Source organism: Mobula birostris, chromosome 24 (genome assembly GCF_030028105.1).
Source record: "Mobula birostris isolate sMobBir1 chromosome 24, sMobBir1.hap1, whole genome shotgun sequence".
Classification (NCBI taxonomy): domain Eukaryota; kingdom Metazoa; phylum Chordata; class Chondrichthyes; order Myliobatiformes; family Myliobatidae; genus Mobula; species Mobula birostris.
In genome coordinates, this window is record NC_092393.1 from 49649925 (window position 1) to 49664515 (window position 14591).

Genomic DNA, 14591 nt, shown 5'->3' on the forward strand with positions numbered 1-14591 from the left:
GAAGAGTCGTTGAAAGTGAGTCTATAGGTTGTGGGAACAGTTCAGCTTTGGGACAAGTGAAGTTGAATGGAGTTATCCCCTCCTGTTCAAGAGCTTGATAGTTAAGGAGTAATAACTGTTCCTGAACCTCGTAGTGTGAATTCTGAAGTTCCTGTACCACCTTCCTGATGACTTAAAGAAATTAACCGATAATTTTAATGTCCCATTTCATTCTACTGTATGAGTTTAATGATATTTTTGTTGCAATATACTATTTTTAAATGGCATTTTAACTTAATTTGCATTCTTCTTTGAGAGGGAGAATGTTACTCCATGATTGTACTTGAAACACCCTGGTTTTCTTGACTGCAAAAGTCTAGGGGAGGCAATATCTGGCCCCACCAAATTAGTGAGATTGAGGCATTCTCCTACCCCAAAGCCTAGTTTGTGTGGATGCTATGTAACATGCTACCCCGGTACAAATTGGTGCCATGAAATAACAAACAGTACATTGCATACGATTAAAGGAATTATATTTATGAATCTTAACTAAAGGATTAGTAAAGAATAACAAAAAGAAAAGGGCCCATTCTAATTAAACAGTCCATTATGCACAAATTAGAACGCATCTTGAACTTCTCTGTCACTGATGAATTGGGCCCTCATCCACGTGAATGCCCACACCACCTTCCGAATGTTGCTCACAATCCATCTCGAACAAACGTGTTTCCCACCGGATAGTATGCTATGACTGGTTCTCCACAGCCTCGTCTCTCTTCATCTTCTGCCGAACAAAAATAAAAACCCAAGGCCAGTCTTATTGTCCCTCACCAAGAACACCTCCCACTAATTGGATGGCACACATTCTACATCATCCCTCATCTTCAAGAGTAACGCAAACAAGCTAAAAACAAGCAGCTCTTACAGAACTGCCAAAATGAAATACATATAGCCTAACAGTACAAATATGAACCAGGGCATCACATACTTAATAACAGTAATGTATTTAAGACAGGGTAAGCATGCTCATTTTGCATCAGGCATCTTGTCCAAGGTTTTACAAGCCTAAGATGACTAATACCCTTACTTTTCAGTACTCTTGTTAAATTTCATTAAATTTCTTGGAATCATTGTTCTGTTTAGCACTAGAAATGTACATGCAATACTTGTCAGATATTCCAATAGTGTGAATTTTAACAGATTAAGGTTAGGTATCTATACAAATAGTTGAAACAATTTTAAAATATTTTAAATTTTTGCAGGACCAGATTAAAATGTATTGCGGAGAATTTAGACTTGTTTGCCATTGTTGCTGAACTACAGTATACCACAGTGTTAATATTGATCTTTAATTTATTTGGAAAGATTTCATTGACTATAACAACCACTTCCATTAGGTGCAAGAAGAAGGTGCCAGCTACCAAACGCTTCTCCATTCATAGAGCATCAAATGTTCTGACACTTTCCTTAAAGCGATTTGCAAACTTCAGTGGTGGCAAAATCACAAAGGTGAGTTCATTTTTAGTTAATTATCTTAATAACTGTGATATCTTGTTATGCTGCAGCAAAACTTTACCTGGCAAAAAAAGTAAATCGGTGGTGAAAGTTTATGCATTGTGAAGCAGTGCACAGCTTCCTTCATTAAGTGGATGCTGCTCTGCATGATTTTAGAGTCATAAGAAAACTGCAAGTAAATGCCTTTAGATCAGGTTAGCAACCTCAGGTCCACTGACCCCTTGCTTAATGATTTTGGTGTATGATTAAAAAGTTTGGGAACCTCTGCTTTAGATTAAAAACATATCTTGCCTCTGGTTAAAATCTAGTTTTCAGTTACATAAAGTTTCATTAGTGAGTCCCCTTTTTAATATAGTAATATCTTGGACAATTAGTTTGAAATAATGTCTTACATTTGGAAATAAAGATTAACTCTGAAACCTGCTTTATATTTTTGCTCTCTGCTTTGACAGGATATTGGCTACCCTGAACATTTAAATATACGTCCATATATGTCCCAAACCAATGGTGAGCCTGTCAATTATGGGCTGTATGCAGTGTTGGTACATTCTGGATACAGTTGTCATGCTGGACATTACTACTGTTATGTGAAGGTGAGAAGTCACAGCTCAAAACCGTTTCACTTTCCTGAAATGTGGGCAATTCACCATAATATTGAAATATGGGTAACACCCTGGTTAAGATCTTTACTGTTAGGCTGTAGGTATTTCATTATCACAGTTCGTTAAGAGCAGTCTGTTCTGCTTTTATCATGTTGGGATTTGAGCTGAAGTTAAGGGGCTATGTTGTTCAACTTGGGAATGTTGTGTCAGCCAATCAGGATGGTGGAATTGGGAGAAGGCTCTAGAGAACATGAGGTGGAGAGGTTTTTGTGACAGATGCCGGTGTGGTCGAGGTCTTTATGGCGGGAGCTGGAAGAAGACAGGAGGGAAAATGGCTGAGGATGCCATCCCTGTTGGACAAGGTGCTTTGTGCAGATAAATGGCTTCAAGGAGGAAGAACCAGTACTCCTGTGGGAGAGCCCATTTGTTCATAATGAATTTTGAGTGGCATTTGGAGGGTGGTGTGTGCTTTCATGCAGACCATGGATCCAGCGTGTGAGTTAAGGACAACTTCAATATGAGCTCCAACTTGTGTGCACATTTAGACTGGGTTAACTGCAATGGTCCCATTTTAAAATCTTTTTCCTACTAACTGATAAAGCTGAAATTTGTGAATACACTGCATACAATAACAAAGAAAGTATATGATCTGTTATTTCTTGCCAATGGCTGGTTGCATGGGGGCAGTATTTACACAGATCAGGGTTTGGGTGCTCAAAACGTCCCAACTATCTGGTTTTGGTGGGACCAAGTCATACCAACACTAGAGATACGGAGATTGAGAAAGGTGGTTTTCACACCGCTGAGTACAGTGACTGTTAGCAAAGGACTAACGAGCCACGTCTCTGGAGATGCCCAGTAAAAAGAGGTTTCATATGTAATTACCTCAAAAAGTTACTCCACAGTTAGATTTCTCATTTATCTTGTATACTGGACTTGCGCTAATTCTTTGAATAGTAACTTTTTTTTATTGTGTCCTATTGATTTATGAACTATTTTCAAGACAGTTGTAACTATTTACTTCCACAAGTATTGTCAAAAAAACCCTGCAAAATTGAACTCGTTTAAATCCAATGCTAGATCAGTTTCAATCTCTAAAGTATAAATTCATTTGTGAAAATAAATAGAATGTTCAGTTCTCCTCAGGAGCATTTAGTGATTAAAAATAAAATGCAAATCAGATAAAGGAATTATAAAAGCAATTTTGTGGTAGATGGCGTGAGATAGGTTACACAGTCTCATGAACTGATGTTAAAAAGATCATGATTTGCTCAGATTGTGAATGTTATTTTGCTTTCTTTCAGGCTAGCAATGGTCAGTGGTATCAGATGAATGATTCAATGGTCCATTGTAGTAACATCAAAGTGGTGCTGAACCAGCAGGCTTATGTCCTTTTTTATCTGAGGTTGGTGTTACTGATTGTCTTGTGGGTTCACAGATGTGGTATGCGTAAGGATTTAATGTTTTAGTTGAAGTCTGCAGTGTATTTTTGAGATCTAATTGTTGTAAAAGACTAGAGTGTCTGTAATTTGAAAAATTATGTCTTTTAACTTGGAACTGCTTCACTGTCACAGGATGCCAAATGCCAAGAGTAGTGTGGATGAAGTGTCAAAGCAGAATTCTGTTCAGCAAGCTGTCAAGACCAGTAACGGCACAACCGTGCCAAAGAAACCTATACAGAATGGCTATTTGGGCTCTCCTCTGATGATAAAGGTTAGTTTATACGTGGATAATGTGGGTAATGTTGGAGTTGGGGGGGGGGCATGGGAGTGAGGTGGTTAAGGTAATGCCATTACAAGGCCAGCGACCGAGTTTCATTTCCTGCCACTGTCTGTAAAGTGTTTGTATGTTTTCCCCATGGCTGCATAGCTTCCCCCCCGGTGCTCAGGATTCCTCCCGCGTACCAAAGACTTGTGGGTTAGCAGGTTCATTGGTCACATGCATGCAATTGTATGGCGCAGGTTCTTTGGACCGGAAGGGCCTGATACCATGCTATATCTGTAATCTAAACTAAACATTATGTTCTAGTGTAGGAAGTAGTGAAGCCTACAACATTTCATTGTTCTGAATGGGAAATGGCATTGCATGAGAAGGCTCAGGAGAGATCCACAGGCACACTGAAGCATATGTACTGTATATATGCAAGATGAAATTTGTAGAAAAATATCTTCACTATGTCTTGAGTTAAATGAAATTCAAATACATCACTGGTTGTTTCTCAATCCTTTGAGGAGAATTTTTCTTCCACACGTCTACAGTCTTTGTCAATACAGGTATGACCACTTCTATACAGTATCAGGGGATAGTCAGGTGTCTTACTGATGGAGAACATATCAGAAGCAACAGAACAATCCCATAATCCTTTGATCCCTCGAGTTGAACAAATATATTCAGGCATTATATATCTGTCTGCAATGAGTGATACTAAATTCTGTTCTGCTAAAGGTATATTAATCACTAATGATTCTTAACTGGAAATTGACATGAGATGACCATAATTATTCAGAATTAAACAAGTTGATGCCTATGATCAATATTAAACATAGATGTTATCAAATGGTTCACATAATTAGACTTTGAAGTGGTATCAAATTGTGAAACAAATGATAGCCTTTCATGTAGAGTTTGGATCATTTAGCAATCAAAGTGCTATGAAGATGATTATGAGAAAAGTCATACAATTGGCTTTTAAAATTAACCTCAAAAGATTTGAATTGTTCTCATCTCACAACTGAAGACCTCGACGGCTGCTGAATCCGAATTTAATTCTTCCTACATGGTCCAAAAGGTGATTGCTGTCTTAAAGCTAGAAAAGACTGGAAACACTCAGCAGCTCAGGCAGCATCTGTGGAATGAGAAACAGAGTTAACGTTTCAGGTCCATGTCCCTTCTTCAGAATGTAATGTTCCCAGAATTTTCAATTTTTATTTTAAATTTTCAGTATCAGCAATTTCCACGCCCACCCCCCCCCAAGCTCAAGTTCAGTGTTACTCAACCATATATATATGTATACAACCTAATGAAACAATGCTCCTCCAGTCCAAGGTGCACATTACAGTGCATCTAACTCGCACATAACACATAAAGTAATAACACAAATAAATTAACAAGTATTCCAGAAGAACTTTGATTTTGTTTTGGATATGAACAGCTGAAATCACACTTCTGTCTTTTCTCCTTCTCACTAATGCTACTGCAGCTCACGTGGTTGCAGGTGGTTACTTACTAACATGGTATCTTTGCCCCTTTTCCTCATTTGAGTGGATTTAAATGATTTGCAGATTAACAGTTGCTCTCCTGTCTGAGATGACCAAGAAGGCTATAGACAGAAAACTGAAGTTGCCAAAATCTGCTTTGCTCTATCTGTTTTTTTTTTAAAGGTAGTGCATCCAAATCTGGCAGGATTTTAGTTATTTTAAAATCAAGGTACAAATACTGTAGATCTGTTTTATTCCCCTTAATATTATGGCCTTTGAATCATCTCATGTTTTAGTTCAGGAGAGTGAAAGTAAAATAATCAAAACAATATCAAGCAAAATTCAGTCCATTCAGCCCCAAACAAAAAAAAATCTACGGATGCTGGAAATCCAAGCAACACACACAAAATGCTGGAGGAACTCAGCAGGCCAGGCAGCATCTATGGAAAGGAGTACAGTCAATGTTTTGAGCCAGGACTCTGCGGCAGGAGTCCATTCAGCCCAACTGTTCGTTTGTATTTAAGCTCCATCAACTTGTTTTTCCAAACCCAATTGATGTATCCTATTTTTATACTGTGTGTTTTTCTAGCTTGGTGTAAAATATATTTTCTTGCCTTAGATACAGTAAAAGAGGGTCAATCAGTTCCACTTCAAGTAAAAGTTTATGAACTTGACACTAGTTTTCATTACTATTTTGCATTTAAAGTTCTTGACTTTGATTTTTTCCCCCCCAAAATCTTTCACTACCCTACACTATGATCCCCCCCCCCAGTCTTTTTTAGGAGAAAGATGCCAAAGCTCGTTTCGATATCTTGATGGATATGACTTGAATTTCCAATAGCTTTTCATTGCATGAAGACCAAAACAGTCTACAGACCTCTAGTATAGTCTAGTCAAGATTTTAATTAAAGTTAATGTCTTTTCTTTACTAGTCCCCTAGAAATGAGTCTCTTTTTAATTCTAAGCAACAGACACAAATTGCTGGAGGAACTCAGCAACTCGGTCAGCATCTGTAGAGAGGAGTAGACGATGCTTTTGGCTAAGACACTTCATCGGGATCCTGATGAAGGGTCTTGACTGGAAACGTCAGCAATGTACTTGATTTTCAGCATTTACAGAATCTCTTGCATTTCTTTTTTTAATCCTGACGAAGGGTCTCGGCCTGAAACGTCGACTGTACCTCTTCCTATAGATGCTGCCTGGCCTGCTGCGTTCACCGGCAACTTTTGTGTTGCTTGAAATTCCAGCATCTGCAGATTTTCTCGTGTTTGCGTCTTCTTTTAATTCTGTTTTTTTCTGAGGTCTTTATTAATGTCTTGAAAATGATCTGTGTATTTGAATTACTCAGCTCCTTGGCTTCCCTACTCCATGTAGACTCTTATTATCACGGGAATATGTGGCCTTGTTCATTTTGTTTTGTTCCCTACCAAACTAGACCAACCCATAATTGAAATTAATATGCCAAATAGGATCAATACTCTCGCAAGTTTATCAATGTTCCTTTGTAATTCGTCATAGTCTTTCATAATATTGACTGTACCCACTCTTTCAAAACTTCCTTTCATTTTCCACTGTATTTCTCATTCTCATGTCCAGATCTTGTCTTTAAATAAGATACTTGTTTTGTTTGATGTAGAAACCAGAGTCTCAGCAAGCAAAACTCCAAGCATCTGGGAATGTTGGCGTGCCAGTGCCGAGAACCACTAATAGTCAGTCACCAAGGCTTCCAGGGAAACCAACAAATCCACAGACTTTTATAGATGAATCACTGAAGAAGATTAAGAAATCTTTACCTCAGCTGCAACCAAAATCTTCTCAGGGCCAGTCAGCTAATGGTTCAAGTAGCAGCAGACCACCTCTAGAAAGTACAAAGGTGTCTACACCAGAAAGCAAGGAACTGCCTTCATCTACCTCATCGAAGTCATTGGCATCCACTGGTGGAGCAGAGCAGAAAGGCAAGGAAGGCCCCCAGAACCAGCAAAAAGGGATTGGTAGCCCCAAATGTGTAGTGAATGGGAGCAATACTACAAAGAGTAATCAGCAGTACGAGCCAGAAGAGTCTGATTCTGAATCTCAGGCACATAGCTCTGGTAATGAGAGGACTGAGAGCAGCACTGAGGAACAGGGAATGTCCAAGATAAAGCCCCAGTTACTTGCAGAAGAGCAATCCAGTACCATGTCGCCACCTCCAGCAAAGAGGCTTGCTCTGTCGGCCAAAAAGGTGGGTGTGTATTCTGGGATACGGGAGTCATTCTATAACTAAATGCTAATTGAGCTTTGCTTTCTGCTGTTCAGACTGTTTTGTTGTCCCAGGGTGGAGAAATAAATTCACATTTAACTATGCTGGCTATGTGTATGTTTGCCTCTTCATCCATCTCCAAGATGTACTTCGTCTATTTACAAAATGTCAACAGTGCCATTCTACTGTGGTCTCTGTGGATAGAAGGTTTATTTTACCACAGTGGTATGAAAACACAAAAATATCTACTTTTAATCATTTACAGCTGATCTTAAATAAAAGATGATCCTGTATGTGGTGGCGATTCCAAATGGCTTGGGTCAGATCAGTATTACAGGCAACAACTTAACCTCTATCCTTTTGACCAAGGAATTTTAATAACACGCCTATTACTGCACTATGCCAGCCGGATGATAGTTGTAAATTCTCTGCTTGATGAACCCTGCCGCCGCCTTCAATTTTTTTTTTTTGCTGCCATTTTATTTTCAAACATATCCTCCATTTGATGCGAAGCAAAGTGTGAATTTATTTGGGTTGATTTGTTCATTTCTTCCTTCTCCCTCTCTCTGTTAAAAATACTGACTTTTATTTAATCTCATTTGGTATACAATTAAATTCAAAATAAATTGTGAAGAATTCTGGGCTTGAACCCACAGCAGACAGTTGTTGGTTTGGATTGCTTCCTGATGTAATGCAGTGGAATAATACTTTCTGGACAATGGAGAAGTATCTGAAACTTTATTTTATTTTTTATTAAACCTAATTTTATTTTGTTGATGTTGAAATTGGTAACATTTTAAAGTGAATTACACTTAAAAGGCTTGAATTTATCAGTTTATATTAAACTGGGGTGAGTATATAAAACAATTTCCATTCATCTATTACAGTAGTTGGCTGCAACACAAAGGTTGGGTTTTATCACCACAAAGCAATTCGGGAAGGAAAAATTTTGACAAGATGAAGGACTCTTCAGAATTATTATTCAATCTTAATTATTTTATTCTAAACGGGATTGAGGTCATTTTCTCTTCAAAGTATGTGGGCCTGGTTGTTGACACCAGCATTTATACCACATCTTAAATGCTCTTGAGGTTGTTGTAAACACAATTTTGAATTACTGAAAGCTCTTGGAACAATTACTCCAACAGTCCAATTAGGTAACAAGTTCCAGCATTTTAACTCTGAGATGTTGAAGGATGGAAATATTTTACCAGGTCAAGTAGGTGATTTACGAATTTGATACTTCCAGCTATTGCTGTTACAGTTCTGAAGAAGAGTCTCGGCCTAATAAGTTGACTATTTATTCATTTCCATAGATGCTGACTGACCTGCTGAGTTCCTCCAGCACTTTGTGTGCTTTGCTTTGGATTTCCAGCATCTGTAGACGTTCTCATATTTAAGATTTGTTGTCATTCAGGATGGAAATTTGGAGATGTAATTGAAATTTTTGGCTGAAGTGGGTCTTGTTGGTACCTTTCGCAGTGGTAATATTCTGTCGATGGAGGAAATGATGCATGTGCAAATCACTTTGTCCACATGGTATTTAGCTTCTTGCGTATTGTTGGAGTTGTGCTCATTGAGCCACGTGCATTGCATTGCACTGCTGCCTTCTGCTTCTTAGATGGTAGGTGGGTTTTATGGAGATTCTAGAGTCACTAGCTGCACAGTGCCCAAACCCTGACCTGCTCTTGCACCTCAGTGTTTATGTGAGTAGGCCAATTAAGTTCTGTCCAGTGGCTGAGATATTAATGATGGAAGATTTTCCCTGTTAGTGTCAATGAATGTCAAAAGAGTCTGGCTGCTGTTTTGTTGAAGTCATGAACTGAAGGTTATGTGGCACACTCATCACTGAGCAGCCTACTTCTGTCCGAGTTTGTTCCATGTAGCTATGGATTGCATTTCTTGAAGCTCTTGAAGTTAGTTGGATGCTGACCTGAGGAAGACCTGTTGTGATATTCTGTTGACTTCAACACCCAGAATCAACCTTGGTGCTGTGTGTGACGTTCCCAAAAGTTTTGTACATCCCGGATTTCCCACCAAATTTTACCAGGTCCTCTTTCCTGAGTTTTACTTAGTTGATTACTGGCTGAGCAGTTTCAGTTTATCCCAAGATTTGGGCCTCTGCTGCAGTTGGGTCTAGAGTGGAACAATCCTAACAGAAGCTAAACAAAGCATCAGATTAATGCTGACATAAACAACTGTAGATGCTAGAATCTGGAGCAACACACAAAATGCTGGAGAGTCTTGGCAGTATCTGTGGAGGAAACGGACAGTGGATGTTTTGGGTTGAGGCCCTCCATCTGGACTGAAGGAGGGGAGATGGCCATCATGGATAGTGAACAAGGGTGGGAGTTCTGCACCTTTAACATTCCTCTCTACTCATCATTATCCTTGGCTGTCATCCTCATGCCAGAGAATGAACTCTAGTTCTTCTGCTCTAACCAGGGATCATGGTAATTTGTATGGCTGACCAAAATCGTGCACTGGTTCAATTGAGAGGTTTTTCTACTTCATGTTGCTTGCGGTCATGTTTTATGCAAACAGATTCAAGAATTTGGAGGAGTAAAAGCAGATACAAATTGTATTTATCTCAAGCAACCACACAAAATGCAGGAGGAACTCAAGAGGTCGGGCAGAATCTATGGAAATGAATAGATAGTCGATGTTTGGGCCATGATCCTCCTTCAGGGTTGAAAATTTCATTAACTAGTTGAAACAGTAATAAAATAATCTCTCAGTAAGTTGGCAAGCATGATTCCATGAAGTGGACTGTGGGATAGTTAGGTTGTGTGCACTGGTGATGGTTTGTGTGCTTTTTGCATGAGCTCGTATGTGAATAATTTCAAGACATGCACTCAGTGGCCATTTAATTAGGTACAGGACGTACCTCATAAAGCGGCTACTGAGTGCATTTCTGTATATTCATGGTCTTCTGCTGCTGTAGCCCATCCACTTAAATGTTCGACGTGTGGTGCATTCAGTGATGCTCTTCTGCACACCACTGTTGAAACACATAGTTATTTGAGTTACTGTCGCCTTCCTGTCAGCTTGAACCAGTCTGGCTGTTCTCTGATCTCTCTTATTTACTAAATGACAATAAAAGAGGACTGCGTGTCCTCATAATCTAATTTACAAGTCATTTTTTGCCCGTAAAACCACCGCTCACTGGATGATTTTTTTTTTGTATTTCACACCATTCTCTGTAAACTCTAGAGACTGTTGTGTGTGAAAGTCCCAGGAGATCAGCAGTTTCTGAGATACTTCAACCACCCCGTCTGGCACCAACTATCATTCCATGGTCAAAGTCACATTTCTTACCCCATTCTGAAGTTTGGTCTGAACAACAGTTGCAGCTCTGAACTACGTCTACGTGTTTTTATGCATTAGGTAGTTGCCACATAATAAGCTGTTTAGATATTTGCATTAATGATCAAGTGTAACTAATAAAGTGGCCACTGGGTGTATGTTATAAAACACGTGACATTGGTATATTTTACGATTTTAAGATTTCTGATTTTATTTGTGTCCAGCATTAATGATCTAAATCTGCAAATCTATCTAAACTGATAAATGATAATTATTTGAACATTTTCTGTCTGTTGTTTTCCTACTTTGTTTCCCTAGCTGTCTAACCATGAAAACTTTCTGATTCTTCTTTGCCATACCCTCTTTTATGTTTTCTTCATTCATGGATACTTTTTAGACCACCAAGTTTTTATTTATGTCAATAACTGCAGGCCACCACCAGCTGGAAGGTGACAGAAAATGAGCCGCACTCCCCATCACTCTCATCAGTCCACAAAGCAAAATTAATGAATAAAGGCCACCCATTTCCTTCTGCAAACAAAACTAGGTAAGAGAAATATGCTGCTTATGAACTGAATCGTTCTTTCATGGTGAAATTGCACAAAATGAACAAAGCAGCTCAAAGAATTCAATAGATTTTGATAACTACTCCTTAATTGTCTGATTAATTCAGCTTAACCTCATTCATTTGTTATGTACCATGTTCTGAGATGTGGGCGATCAGTCTTTCAATGACCATAATTGTCTTAGCAAATTTTTCTACAGAAGTGGTTTGTCATTGCTGTCTTCTGGCCTGTACCTTTAAAAGATGAGTGACCCAAGCCATTATCAACACTCTTCAGAGATTGGCAATAATGTTCACATAACCAGGACTTGTGATATGCACCAGCTGCTCAAACGACCATCCACCACCTGCTCCCATGGCTTCATGTACACCTTGCCCAAGGGTGACCTGCAGGCTAGTGGAGAGAAGAAACACCTTGCACTTCTTTAAGAGAGACACATCTCCACCCCGCCACCCAACAGTTTAACCTTAAATGATAAAGTGTTCTAAGTATATCAATTTATTTATTGAGATACAGTACATAATGGGGCCTTCTGGTCCTTTGAGATATGCCAACACAGCAACCCTCTTCCCCCATTGAACCCTAGCCTAATCATGGGACAGTTTACAATGACCAATTAACCTACTAACCAGTATGTCTTTGGACTGTGGGAAGAAACTGGAGCACATGGAGGGAGCCCATGTGATCACAGGGAGAAGGTACAACTCCTTACAGAGTAGGGGCAGGAATTGAACCTGGGTCGCTGGTACTATAAAGCGTTGTGCTAACCACTACACTGCCATGTCACACCCAAGTTCTGAAACAGTTTTAACGCTATGGACCCCTACTGTTAATTGAGGGGTGCTGTAGACCCCAGGTTGGGAACTACTGGTCTAGAGACCTAATGCAACGCAGACTGGGCATTGAGCCCTCAAAGTTCTTCTGGGTTATTTTAATTTTCTTAGAGTCTTTCACCACTCGGGGTACATGTTGTTACCTATATCAATGATCTGGATGATAATGTGGTAAAATTGAGTCAGCAAATTTACAGATAATATCAGGACTGGAGATGTAATGGCCAGCGAGGAAGGCTATCAAAGGTTGCAGTAGGATCTGGACCAACTGCAAAAACGGGCTAAAAATTGCAGATGCAATTTAATGTGGGCAAGTGTAAGGTGTCCTCCCAAAGTGCATTGTTTATAGTGTAGCGACACATCTTTGCCATTCGTTTAACATTTGAAAATATCTATTTAGGTCCTAAGCATTCCTATAGTTTCTAGTGAGCTAGCAAGTGAAGAGCTCAGAGCAATTTCTGAGAGTTTCATGCAGGCAACTCCTGTGGAAAATCTGGACAAACTTTAGGAACACCAGGGATTAAAAGTCTATTTGTTTTTAGAGCTTTGAGGGCTATTGTGAAATATCATAATTTTGACTTCATCAAGTGTTTCTTTTACACACTGAAGTAATTGTGCATCCACGATTATGTTCAGTGAGTGTATGGATAAAATATACAGGTAGTTCTGCTATAATGCAGATTGTTTATAATGGGACTGATGGATTAGTGAACACTATTTGCATTATATGGGTTACAATGGTTATTTTGCAATCGAGAAAAGCAGTTGAAGGCAACTGAAGCCTGTTCTGCTACACTACAACTTTTTGTAATGGGTGTTTCTTAAGAACATATTTATCATGTTATAGCAGAATTGCCTGTACTCTATTTAGCCATAAATATTTTTGGTGGCCTGTTAGATTTGCTCTGTTTTGTCCAGTTTTAGTTTTATTTTTAAGCCAGTGAACCTTTGAAATCTGGTATTTTTAAATATTATGTAAAGTATTTTCTTATATACTTCAGATTGGCCTAATTAGTGATCTCAGAACCCACAAAATTCTTCTGGATGCTGAGAGACTGCCCAAGAAAAGAGACTCATTCAATTGACTTACAGGGGTATTGGGTGTACCAGTAGCAAGGTTGGATGAGATTCATATGTACTGTTCCCTCTAAGCTGTGCGGCAGCGCAGTAACTGTAATGCTCCTCTGCACGTAGCCTTGCTGTCTCACAGCTGGAATTTTCTTTTATATAATGTCTTTTGAAGTGCCACACAGTTTTCTGGCCTTGTAAACAAAAAAAAAAAGTTCCTGCTCAGAGCAATGGTTGGTCTGTACAGCTGTTTATAAAAAAAAAAAAAAAAAAAATCAGAGGGAGCATTTTTCATATATATCCACTTGGAGGAGTTAAGAGAAATGAGGTGATCATACTGTTGAATGGTGGAGCTAGTGGTTAAGGCATTCAGTGTGATTCGTATTTCAGTACCATATTTGTGTTCTAGGAAATTAGTTATTAAAGAACTTTGCAAAATGCACTTTTTCTCTATTTTAGGACTTTCCCACCAACTCCAAAAATGCAGATTTCCCAACAAACAGGATTTTGTTCTTCATCTAAAATCTCTAAAAAGTCATGTAGTTCTAGTTACTCTGAGTCGCAGCTACAGTCATCAAAAGCCATGGAAGCAACTGGGCTGCCCTGTTTTCCAGTGGATGGCAGTGCTACCTCATTGGAAAAGAATAGTGTTTCCAGTAAGAGTACTGGAAAAATGTGTAATTCTAAGACTGAATTGGCAAATGAGCCACACAGACTTAGCATCGCCAACTCCATGGATCCATACAACAGTAGTAAAAGGAAAAAGAAAAAACATAAATCCGCTTTGAAAAGGGATGCGATTTCTTTTGATTCTGAATCAACTGTCCAGACAAACTGTGATGAAGCTGCCAAGACTCACAGCAAACACAAAGGCAAGAAAAAGCGACATAGGGCAGAAGAGAATGGTGGTGCATGTGACCGACTGCAAGTAAGTTATTCCGTGGAGATGTATTAGTACGTGATTCATTTCAGCAGTATGAAAGGAACACGATGTGTAGTTTCTGTGTGTAAATTTTATCATGAGACTGCATGTTTTCATTTAAGAAAAGCACGCTATTTTTCATGTAGACTTGGCACTTCAGAGCTGACCAAAACTACTATTTTAAGATGAGCCAGAGTAGTGAGAAATTTATTGGTCAGTTTGACAGATATTGACTTTGTAATCTTTTGTTAAATATGCAGTCTCAGTTTATCTGTTCAAGAAGGCATGTTAGCTATGTCCTTGCTTCACTGCTCTAAACACAATACTGCACAGATTCTTAAAATAATTTAAATACCTTTTTGAA

General features: G+C 38.9%; 1 protein-coding gene across 5 annotated transcripts in view; it reads left to right on the plus strand.

The window, feature by feature from the left end:
- The window catches only part of usp36 (ubiquitin specific peptidase 36), a 78441-nt gene that overhangs the window by 52289 nt on the left and 11561 nt on the right, over nt 1-14591 (plus strand). For all 5 annotated transcript variants that reach the window (XM_072242479.1, XM_072242480.1, XM_072242481.1 and 2 more), the window contains 7 exons: nt 1377-1488; nt 1947-2087; nt 3401-3501; nt 3671-3809; nt 6930-7514; nt 11270-11385; nt 13765-14233. In XM_072242479.1, coding sequence (XP_072098580.1) covers nt 1377-1488; nt 1947-2087; nt 3401-3501; nt 3671-3809; nt 6930-7514; nt 11270-11385; nt 13765-14233 — 1663 coding nt within the window. The remainder of the gene's footprint in view (nt 1-1376; nt 1489-1946; nt 2088-3400; nt 3502-3670; nt 3810-6929; nt 7515-11269; nt 11386-13764; nt 14234-14591) is intronic.